This window comes from Cnephaeus nilssonii, assembly GCF_951640355.1.
Source record: "Cnephaeus nilssonii genome assembly, chromosome: 5".
NCBI lineage: Eukaryota > Metazoa > Chordata > Mammalia > Chiroptera > Vespertilionidae > Cnephaeus > Cnephaeus nilssonii.
In genome coordinates this window covers 27,069,119-27,080,874 of record NC_137076.1, presented here as the reverse complement: position 1 = coordinate 27,080,874, position 11,756 = coordinate 27,069,119, and the positions used below count along the sequence as shown (strand labels likewise).

Sequence of the window (11,756 nt, the reverse complement as noted above, 5' to 3'; positions counted from 1 at the left end):
TCAGGTTCTGAGAGGGATGTGTAACACAATAAAAGAGTATCTATGGTATTTTTATATTCCCTAAACATTAGTTACTTTTAATAGAATCTTTTCTCCTCTGATCTTTCATGTAACCATCTTGAATTTTGATAGAATGTGTTTTTAATATATTTTTTAAACCATGCTAATTTTCATATACTTTGTTTTTATTTTTCTCATGACCATTGCTATGGTTTTCTAGGTTCACCTTTCTTCTTTGTGATGCATATTCTTTACCTGTGTTTTCAATAAAGGCCTAGGGGAGGTCAACTTTGAGACTGTATGTCAGAAAATGTCTTTACCTCTTTCTTTGATGGGTAAATTGGCTAGGTGTTTAGTTTCTTAGCAATTATTTTTCCTTCCTTACTATTTAATGTTTCTTAGCCTCCATATCTTTATGGGAGCAACATGGGAATAAAGCCCCAAGGATGGTGGTATAACGGAGACAGTGCATTCTGCACTTGTCAATCATGTTGCTTAGCAGATATGAAGATGTCAATAATGGTAGTTCTTATATCATTATTATAATATCCAGGAAGTACATTCTCACAGAATGACTGCTTAAGACCGAGGAACAGAAAGTTCACACCAAAAAAATGGAATGGTTGGCATTAGTTGGACTTTAATTTTTAGCCCTTGGGTCATCTGCAAAAGGTGTAGAGATCACACAATCTGTTTTTACAAATGCAGGGCAGGACAGCACAGCCGGCCCCATGCCTGAGATGCTTTGAGCTTCTTTTGGGGAGCTCCTGCTATATCTGTCTTGTTGGATTCTGTGCAGAGAAATATGAAAAAAGACTCATTCTCTCATATTTTCCACCTGAGTTTTATTCACCTGCACTTCCAAAGCAGACACTGTATTTCTAAGGTCTGAGTGTTACTCTGGATTCAGTCTTCTTAGATTTCTTGTCATCTCAGATTCCAAGTCCCAGGGCTGAATGCAGGCATATCTAAGCCATTCCTTCCATCCTGGTCTACTTTCCATCTTGGAGAACCATGAGGAAAGGGGCTCCAGAAAGGCAGGTTGATCTGGAAGTCCTGGTGAGTCTGAACTTCAGGGAATGAAGTAGTGCAAAGGGCACTTGAGATGCCTAGGCTTTGTGGGTGGAAAAATGGAGGCCCAGAGATAAGTGTGGTTGCTGACATGGCTAGGGGAGGTGTGCTGCAAAGTTTCCTAAGAATGGAAACCTGGCGCTGAAGAGTATGATTTTATACTGCGGCAATTTCTGCTCCAGTTTAGCCAATTCTGGAGTTCCTGAGGAATAAAAGGATATGAAACCACAAGACAAGCCGGAACTAGCAGTTGCCTTCAGGACTTAATGAAGGGGAAGAATTGTATCTTAGTTTCCTGCGAACCAGACAGGGGCCATGTTAAAAAGGGCCCAGAGAATGTGACAGATCAGTGTGGTTGATTTCTGGTCCAGCCAAGCTCCTTTGGGCCCTGGATGGGGCCTCAGGCAGATCTAGTCATTGCAGCTTCCTCAGGTCTAGGTGTGGCAGGTACCGGGCATCATTGCTGAATCTCAAAATCTCCCTCTTTCTTCCGCAGGCACACGGTGACCTGTGAAGGTGAGGACCGGGACTCAGAATGGACTGTCTGGCTGTCCAAGTATGAGAGAATACTAAAGAAGAAGTTGGCCAAAGTCACATAGAACAGACATGTCCCTCTGCTTTAAAACTTTTTTTTTAAATTGATTTCTAAGAGACTGGAGAGAGATAAAGCGATAGAAACATCAATGAGATAGAATCATGGATTGGCAGCCTCGCCCCCTACTGGGGACCGAGTCAGCAACCTGAGCTTATACCATGACCTTGTGTTCATGGATCTAAGCTCAACCACTGAGCCATACCAGTCAGATTCCCTCTCCTTTTTAAATTTAATTTTCTCCATCAGTCTTTTTTCCCCTTTCCTTTTCCCCCTCTTTTACCTTTTCCTGTTTTTTTCTCTCCCCCTTTTCACTCTCATTTGTTCTACCATTTTCCCTCTAGTAACCATTTATATTCCTCATCCTTCCCTCCCTCCTTCTCCTCAAGCTATAGCTTAATTGATGCATAACTCATATAAAACAAACTGCATACATTTAATGTGAATGATTTAATAAATTTTGATGATAGCTTATTAAACTGTCACCATAATCAAGATAAGGAATACCCATCACCCCAAAAGTGTACTCTGGCTCCTCTGTAATTCCTCCTGCAGACACATTCTTATTCCCAGGCAACTGGTGACCTGATTTCTTTCCCTATACATTAGTTAGTATTTTGTAAAGGTTGTTTCTAAATGGGATCATACAATCTCTTCTTTACCTAACTTCTTTCACTCAGCATAACTATTTGAGATTTATACATGTCATTGCACGTATTATTAATTATTTCATTTTTATTGCTGAGGAAGATCACATTGTGGGATGTGTCACAGTTTGCTTATTCTTCACCTGTTGGTGGACATCTTGGTTGTTTTCCATTTGGGGGCTAGTACATACAAATCTCTAATGGGCATCTGTGTACAAGTCTCTCTGTATAGATGTGTGTTTTATTTCCCTTGGATAAATTGCTAGGAGTGGGATGGAGGTGTAGGTGTATGTAACTTACAGAAGCAACACCACTAAGCGACTTTATATAAGCACGACACGAGAGTTCCAGCTGCTGCACATGCTCGCCAAAACTTGTTATAGTCAGTCTATATACTATTTTAGCCATTCTCACATGTAGTGGTCACTCTACCACCATGATAGACTCGAGATTTTCAGTTACATTTTCCTAAGAACTATTGCTGTTAAGAAAAGAAGCAGGCAAGCCTCACATAGACTAGGAAAAATATTTGCAAAACATGTGCCTATCAGAGGACTTGTATTTCTAATATTGTCATACACCATGTAACAACAAGGATATGAACTAGAAAGGTGACCTTAGGGGATTGCCTGCATAGCATTTTACTTTATAAAACACACAATTAAATCAAGCACGAGTGAAATAATGAACTCAAGAGATGCGGTAAACATGAGATGAATGAGACTGCTGCTGGTGTCACACACCATACTGTTTTACAGCCAACATTTTTATAAGTAGAAAAGCTCACTCTAAAATAATAATAAAAAGTATGGTATAGTAAATACCTAACCAGTAACATAGTCCTCTATTATCATTATCAAGTATTATGGCCTATACACAACTTATACTTTGATGCAATTGGAAACGCAGTAGGTGTGCTTGCCTCAAACACTAGAGTAATGTGCTTTGCCAGAACCTTATTAAGGCTATGCTGTCACTAGCTGGTAGGAATTTTTCAGCTCCATTATAACCATCATATATGTGGCCCATCCTTGACCAACCTGTTGTTATGCGATGCATGACTGTATATAAAACACTCTTACAACCCAATAGCAAGAAGACAAGCATCACTTCCTTGCTTACCAGGAAACAGCAGATCAGGCACGTGGTGACGACCAAGAGTCCCGCCAAGCAGAAGAGGATGATGGCCCAAAAGGGGAAATCTGGGGAGACAAGTGCTGGGCTGAGCCACCTTCTCTCATTCCCCAGGGATCTTGCTTTCTCCCCGCTGTGCCTCAAAGTCCGTGACATGGGTTGGCCAACTGTCGTTATCATACAAGCTCCTGTGTGCATGTGTCTCTGGGATGAGGCACAGCATCAAGACATTCCCTCCCCACCCTGGGCTGCCTTGAGGCTTACCAGAATTCCCAGTCAGGGCATCGGGTCTGTTTGGAGAATACCCTGCAAGTGAATAAAATGGAGAAGTGTGTTTTACTCTGTTTCATAAAACTCCTCAAACACACAGAAAAATAGAACAATACCATAAACATCCCTCACCTAGTTTTAGCAATGTATAGTTCACCCAATGAAAACAGTATTTCACGCAATGCACAAATTATTAACAGTTGCCACTCTTGCCTCATCCCATATTTTCACTGAATATTAATGTAGACATCATTATGTCTCACTCCATTTCAGTTTGCATCCCTAAAAAATGAGATGCAATGGCCTACATAACCCATTGTCACACTACAATAGTGTATTAAATCCAATTTCTACTTTTGGGCACAGAATATTGAAAGTGGGCTGGACCATCTTCTGATTGTCAAGGGAGAATAATTCATCCCATTTGGCAAGCACATGAGATCTCTCTAAATATGTAAATTACAACTCATAATCTCTTTTCTCAGCCTAGAATTCCATTTACCTCCGTTTCCTTTACCATGTTGTTTTATACTCATTTCCCAGGATTCAACTATAATATAATTTCTACAGGAAGCCTTCTCTGATTACCACTCCCAAGCACGGATTGATTTACATCAAATAATTTACTACTGACAACTGCCTATTCTTGCTATTTTCTACTACAATATAAACTCCATGAGGGTAGGAAAACATTGTACCCTTTGGGCAGGGTAGGAGGGTTTCTGGTCCCCTACCTTTCCCTAGCAAACTTTTTTTGTTTTTTAAAGAGAGTGGAAGGGAGGGTAGGAGGGTGGGAGGGAGGGAGGTGGGGGGGGGGGGGAGAGAGAGAGAAATATCAATGTGAGCGACATCAATTGGTTGCCTCCTGCATGTGCCCCAACCAGGCGGGGGATGGGACCTGCCAACTCAGGTACATGCCCTTGATTCGAATTGAATCGGCAATCCTTCTGAGCTCAGGCTGATACTAACCACTGAGCACGCTGGCTAGGGCTTCCTATCCAACTTTTTAAGAAGTTCTGCCTAATACAGAGCTGCCACAAGGGGGCTTCTTAAATTACAATTAATTTTAATTAAATGTATTTTAAAAATCTGGTACCTCTTAACATTAAAATCAGTAACAATAAAAATCTGTCTCAGCCATACGTCTTATACTCAAAACTTCTATGTGGTTGATGTGCTGGGCAGCAGAGATAGAGGAATTTCCATCTCTGGGAAAGTTCTATTGGATGGTAATGATCTACAGCAGTACTGGGCAAACTACATACAGCCTGCAGGCCAAGTCAGGCCCACTGCTTCTTTTTATACAGCCTGTGGGTCAGAAAACAGGTCCATCCCATCACACCTGCCAAGGCTGGTTCACACATAGTTTGCTGCTGACAGCCCTCACTGACCATCTGGTAACTGACTTTCAGTAGGCAAAGGACTCTGAAGTCCAGAATGGGAAAAGGACTAGCCTGAGGGCACAGAGCTATCTAGGTGAAGACAAAGGCCTCCTATGTTCCACTGGGCAGCCTTTCCTCTCCCTAATAGTAGGTAAAGCCAGGGGACTGTGCTACCTCCTATCAGCCTCAGAAAGTTCAATGCTGACTCATCCCCAGGCCTCCAGATTCCTAGGGAAGTCCACTGGTGTGGCACTTACCGTAGACCCCCACTCCTGCCCCAATGACCTGGAAGTCTTACCATCCACTAGCACACTGTTCCTGTCCAGGGTAAAGTCCTGTAGCTGGGTGCCATTCTGAGTCAGCTGCAGGAATTCCTCATAGATGGCAACTCTGTCCATTTTCTGTGCCAATGGAGAGAAGCGGCACAGGGAGTCCACCCTAGTGTGGTTGTTGTGGGGCACAGACCTGGAAGCACACAAGGGATGCAGGAGTATCTGAATCTCTGCCCTGAGTCTAGCTTTCCTGTTCTAGTTCTTGCCAAGAGAACTCTCTGCAATGAAGTAAACCTTGTGTCTACACTGTCCAATATAATCATTATTAGCCACAAGTTGTTGCTGAGCACTTAAAATGTGGCTGGTGTGTGTGAGTGAAGAATTGAGTTTCTCATGTAATGTAATATAATTCAAAACAAATAGCCACAAGGAGAACATCTGTGAAATGCTGGAGTAAGGACTTCTGAAAACCCATATAAACAAGGAGAACACAATAAAAATGGTTGACATAAACTTTTCAAAAGTACAGAAATGAACCAAAGGCTTGCAACCAACTGAGGCGTGTTTAGTTAGGAGAAATGGCTGAATCATGACAGAGGGAGTAAGCGCTGTGGCATTATAACCTGCATGTTCCCATTCTGCGCTCACAATGTCCTCAGGAACTGTGAAAAGCATCAGTCTCAGAACCATGTAACTGTGAAAAACAGCAGTCACGTAGCCATCATGGGTTTGGAGCTCCCCAAAAGATGCATCCCAGTTTGTTTCTATTTGACCTGCGTAGCATCCCCTTGAAATATCCCCGTTTTCAGGGATTGTTTTTCTTTGACTCAGCTTGCTCAGCAAGGAAGGTCTATCCCCAGGGAACTTCCTAAAAACTATCAGTGGTAACTGTTTTTGCATTGTAACTGCACGAGGGAGCAATATTAGTTGAGGCAGCCAAGAGCTGAGCCAGAAACTTAAGATAAAAATTGGAAGAATGAGATGTCTCCAGTGGCCTTGAAACTCTCCAATGAATTTGAGGGGATGTAGAAGAGTACAGGTCTGGGTGCATGAGTACAGGTCTGAGTGCATGCCCAGGAAAGACTTGAAAAGATCTTAATCACTAATCCCTACCTGAAAAAAGTTATCTTAATATATTAAAAACTGGCTCATGAAATACACCGTAGTTATAGGATAAAGCACAAATACTCATTATCTTAATACACACAAAAACGAATTTCACAAAATAGGCCTTTAATGACTTAAAAGAAACCCTCAACAACTTGGAAATTTTAAAAAGAAACCTTCTCAATGTGATAAACAGCATCCAAAAAAACAATAAAACAAAACAAAACAAAACACACACACACACACACACACACACACACACACACACACACACACACACAAAACACCACAAAAAAACAAAACAACAAAAAACAAAAACAAAAAACCCACAAACCCCCACAAAAAACCTACAGCTAATATTATAGTCAGTGGTAAAAGACAGAATGATTTCCTCTAAGACCAAGGACAAAACAAGGACGTCTTCTCTCATCTCTTATGTTAACTGTACTAGAGGTTCTAAGGAGAGCAATTTAGGCAAGAAAAGGAAATGAAAGGCATCTAGATTGGAAAAGAATACATAAAAATGTGATCTGAACTGTGTTTTGCAGATGATGTGCTATTGTATATGAAAAAGTCTGAGAAATAAACACACGGAATAGTATGTGAACAATATTTCAATAGGTATATAACAATTTAACTGCCACATGGGGTTGTGGCTACTCTATTGGACAACAGGATTAGACTGCTGAATTTTAAGTCATTTCACAATAGCCCCCATCTTATATGGGTTGTGGATTCAGGAGCTGATTTCTAAAGAAATGTTTTCTATAAACCATATCCCATGGACCCCAGAACCAGGTACCTCCATCTCTAGTGAGTCTATTTTAAAAGTAACAGTTCTATATCCCTAAGGCTCTCTTCTGTAACAGCTAGGAACTGAGAGATCGTAGCATAGGGATTCTCTTACCTAAAGAAGACCGTATATCCTTTATGTAAAAGAGAAGTTTAAGGAGGAATTAGGCCTGATTTGGAACTCACCTGAATGCTGTAACTTGACAGTCAGAAAAATAACTCCTGATGCTGCTGTTTCGGAAGAGCTGGTTGAGCTGAAAGACAAGGTTAAGTTTCTCTCATCAGAACCCCAGGCTTTCTCAGAGAATGTTCAGCCACTGAACAAACTTCTCCATCTATTTTTTCTTGGCTCAACAAAGACAAGTGAAGGTATGTGTACCAAAAAAATGGCTTTGTTCCAGGTAGGACTTAGCTACATGACCTGGGACAGCTGGTAAACCTTTTGTGCCTATTTCTTCATTTGCAAAATGGCAATAAGAACTGGTATTCATGAATTGTTATGAAAGTCACCATCTGACTACCTGGATCTATAGGTCAGTCTCCATATGGAAACAGAGTGGAAACAACTGCATTCTCACCGCATTCTCCATGCTTCTTTTGTTCCGCTGGTGTGTGGTGGTGCCTGGTAGGCCTATGTCCTGAACATAGAGTAGATTGGTGACAGTGAAATTCAGATGGAAGTGCTGAGGGCTAGGACTGCTTGTTGGTTTGTCTGTTGGCAGATGAACTGATGCCTCCAGTTCTAGAATAAAAAGAGAGTATAAAATTCCAATACCTGGGGAAGGATTTAACAAGATGTCATTTAAACCAGTCTACTTATTTCTGGTAATGTGACCGGAACTGGGTTTTTTAAGATGGGCTCTAGAAGACCCTGCATCCATCTGTCCACCTTGAATCTATTCATTTATCTACCTGCGCAACCCCCTATCCATCAAGAATTCTGAGAGTTCCCTAGGATGTCTGGGAGAATAGAATGGACCTCTCTGAGGTGTAGTTGGCAAGTGTAGGTGCTGGCCAACCCAGCAGGCATCTGTCACACACCTTTGTTGGCCTAGGCTCCTAATGTTTTTTGCTGCTTCCAGTCTCCTTCCCCCTCTCAATCCATTCTCCACAAAGCACCCAGAAAACAAGCTTTCAAAAGTAGAACTCAAAGTGTTTTGTGTTCCCCACAAACCATTCCAGTGCCCAAGAAAGTCCCTGACCACCTCTTTAGCCTCAGCTGTCACCTCCCCCATGTCAAAGTGCATGCACCAGCCACAACACACCTCTTATAGCTCCCCCAAATATGCTCTTTCTATCTGCTAGGTTAAAGACACGTGTAGCACAACTATTTATCCCCCGTCCCCCACAGGGTAAGTCATGTTCTCCATCACATCTTAGTGTCTTCATCACTTCCTTATGAAAACATTCTAAGACAGGAATGTGTGTCCCTCCTTGAGGTTCCCACAGGCTCTTGAAATCCCTTTACAGAAATTTTCACAATGCATCATCAGTACCTATTAACTTGCATTAAATAATAGTTGGATGAATGAACAATGAATGACTCACAAATAGAGGGCCTAAAAAGGCAACTCATTTGGGGTTGGAAAAATTTGTGTAAAAATAAGCATTCCTTTGAGGGTAATTGCTACATGTTCTCTTTCTGCCTCATGTTGGATGATCCATGGCCATGAACATGGGTCATCAACATGGGCCTCCAAAAGAGTACCACTTTTCCCTTCTGAGACTACATCTGTTCCATTGCTACCGAGACGACCCATCCTTCCTCAAAGCCCATCTCCACAAGCCATGAAACCAGTACCCCGTCTTGTACCTGTCACTTGAATATCTGCCAAATGGTAGGTGGCACCCAGCCAGTGGGATGAAGCATTGAGGGTCTTGTCTAGAAAAACTTGTTTCACCATTCTGGGGTCTATACTGGAGGAGAACAGTTCTTGGATAGTGACTGTCACGGAGCCCAGCCTAGAATCAGAGACCACGGGGACTCAGCCAGCACCCAACACCAGCAGTGTCCTCTGAGTTCCTGCTTTATGGAAGGTGTTTAGGAGTTGAGAATAAAAGCAATAACAGTAATAATAATGAACATCTACTAGGCACCCCTAAGAAGTGACTTACACATTCCCTCATCATCACTGCAGTGGAAGGTATTATTACAAATATCCCCACAAAGAAACTGAAGTTAGAAAATACTCAAAATTCAATATTCAGCTTCAATATTCAAAACAATATGCTTCATGATCCTCCTCTACAGTGTAGATTTCCTAGTTCCTCCCCCCCATCCCTCAGAGATTGAGTGCAATCCCAACTTGGACAGTTCTTGGGCTGTTTACTTTGCTGAGCCTCAGTTTTCCCATCAGAACAATGGGGACAATCATTGTATCTATCTCATGGGGCTGTGATGAGAATTAAGTGAGATGATCATGCATGAAAGTGCTCAGCAGAGAGGCTGGCCATGGTAAATCTTATTATTGAGCTGATATTGGTTGAAAGTGTCCAGAAGAGGAGAAGGTGGTAGATGCTGATGGTTGGTGGCCCCATGAGGTTAGTCATTTACCCACCCCTGAAAACCTATAGAAGATGGTAGGATTAGCTGACAGGGATGTGGGGATAATGGGCACAATGTTAGGACTTTCAGAACAAGATATGCCACAGGAGCTCAGAGCAAAAACCACCAACTCAGCCAATACTTCCAATCTCCTCAACTTACTTCAAGTCAGTAACCAGGCAGGAGTAGAATGCATCTCCTAGCTGGCTGCCTCTGTAGAGTTTGGTGACCTAGAATGAAAAGGAGGGAGAGTGGGTGAGAGAGAGAGGTCTCTAGGGGCTGGAGGCAGCCACTGGAGCCAGTGAAAGAACACAGGCCTTGGAGCAAGGGAGAACTGAGTTCAAATCCTCCCTCTGCCCCCAACTCACTGTGTGACTTTAGGCACAGAACTCCCATTTCTGAGCCTCACTTTGCTCACCTGGGAATGGGGAAGGCAGACACGGTTCTGCCTCTGGAAACTGAGAGAACTCAGAAAATGTGGGTAAAGTGAAGTGTTGAAATAATCAGTTAATAGATGTAAGTTAGAGGAATGAGGGGGTACCCAGGGCAAGGAGATATAAGATGGGTGAGAGAGACTACACCTTGTCCTGGATGTCCCTCAGCAGGGAGGTGTACTCAGAGGACATGGGGTCTGGGTTGCTGAGGTTCCAATTGATGATGCGGAAATTCAGCTGGTACTCACTCTGAATAGATAAATCCTGTGGGGCATAGCCTAGGGCCATGAAAAGAAAGAAAAGACATGTCAAGATGCTCAGCGTTTATTTTTCTTTTTACTATTTTTAATATATATTTATTGATTTCAGATAGTAAGAGGGAGAGATAGAAACATCAATGATGAGAGAGAATAATTGATTGGCTGACTCCTGCACGTCCCCTACTGGAGATCAAGCCTGCAACTGGAAAATGTGCCCTGACAGGGACTCGAACAATCATCTCCTGGTTCATAGGTTGATGCTTAACCACTGAACTACACAGGCCAGGCAAGATGCTCAGCTTTTATCATGGAGGCATGGCAGCACAGAGGTTCATGCCCTGGGGAATGTAAGTTCCCAAATGGAAAGTCACCCAAAGAGGGGGGAAACTCAGTTTTACAGGGATTCTCCTGAGCTGAGTTTTTGTTTGTGCTTATGCAGTTACCACTTTGTAGAATGCTTTTCCACCCTCTTCCTGGAAAACTCCTATTCATGCTCCAGAAGCCCAAAGGTATGGATCTCCAGGAGAGTAGGAACCCACCCATCTATCTTGTTCTTGTCATGCCCCGGTATCTAACACAGGTCTGGGCACATAATATTTTTCAGGAAGCCTTCCTTGACTTGTTCCCCTCCCATCTCTCATCCCATAGCAACCAGTTATATAACGTTGATGCTATTTTTGTGTCCCTAAGTAATCATTAGTTCACTTGACTATGAGTTTTCCAGGGACAAAAGCTGTGTTTTTATCTCCATACCCACCCAACACATGGTTTGGGACAGAATTGTCACACATGTGTGTTTGTTGAATGAATGAATGGGAACTGCAGCAGATACCTACAGATGAGGGGCTGATATTCTCATCTTTTATTTGTTCATTCATTCATTGAGTACCACAATGTGCCAACTTATTAAGAACTAAGGATCCAGCGTCCCAGTAGGCAAATCCTGATTTTGTAGAGTTGGACAATAAAACAAGTAATTGCAGTAAAGTGTGGTAAGTGTTGGTGTACAGCAGGGCCTCTCATCTTCAGAACTACTGCCATTTGGGGCTATATGATTCTTGGTGGTGGGGTTCTCCTGTATATTGAAGGATATTAGCAACATCTCAGCCTCTGTCCACTAGATGCCAGTAGCACCTTCTCCCAGTTGTGACAATTAAAAATGTCTCCAGACATTGCCAGTGTCTACTGGGGGGAGCAGAATTGCCCCTGGGTGAGAACAACTGGCTTAGAGGAACCTTGCTTAGATACTA

At 42.5% G+C, this 11,756-nt stretch overlaps 1 protein-coding gene across 1 annotated transcript in view; it reads right to left on the bottom strand.

Moving 5' to 3' along the window:
• Window positions 1-628: 628 nt before the first annotated feature.
• The window catches only part of MUC16 (mucin 16, cell surface associated), a 111,732-nt gene continuing 100,604 nt past the window's right edge, over window positions 629-11,756 (bottom strand). Inside the window, exons 60-68 of the mRNA XM_079770497.1 lie at window positions 10,394-10,524; window positions 9,975-10,042; window positions 9,081-9,229; window positions 7,846-8,009; window positions 7,454-7,521; window positions 5,395-5,561; window positions 3,709-3,750; window positions 3,433-3,512; window positions 629-1,579 (exon numbers count right to left, since the gene is read on the bottom strand). Coding sequence (XP_079626623.1) covers window positions 1,529-1,579; window positions 3,433-3,512; window positions 3,709-3,750; window positions 5,395-5,561; window positions 7,454-7,521; window positions 7,846-8,009; window positions 9,081-9,229; window positions 9,975-10,042; window positions 10,394-10,524 — 920 coding nt within the window. The 3' untranslated portion in view covers window positions 629-1,528. The remainder of the gene's footprint in view (window positions 1,580-3,432; window positions 3,513-3,708; window positions 3,751-5,394; window positions 5,562-7,453; window positions 7,522-7,845; window positions 8,010-9,080; window positions 9,230-9,974; window positions 10,043-10,393; window positions 10,525-11,756) is intronic.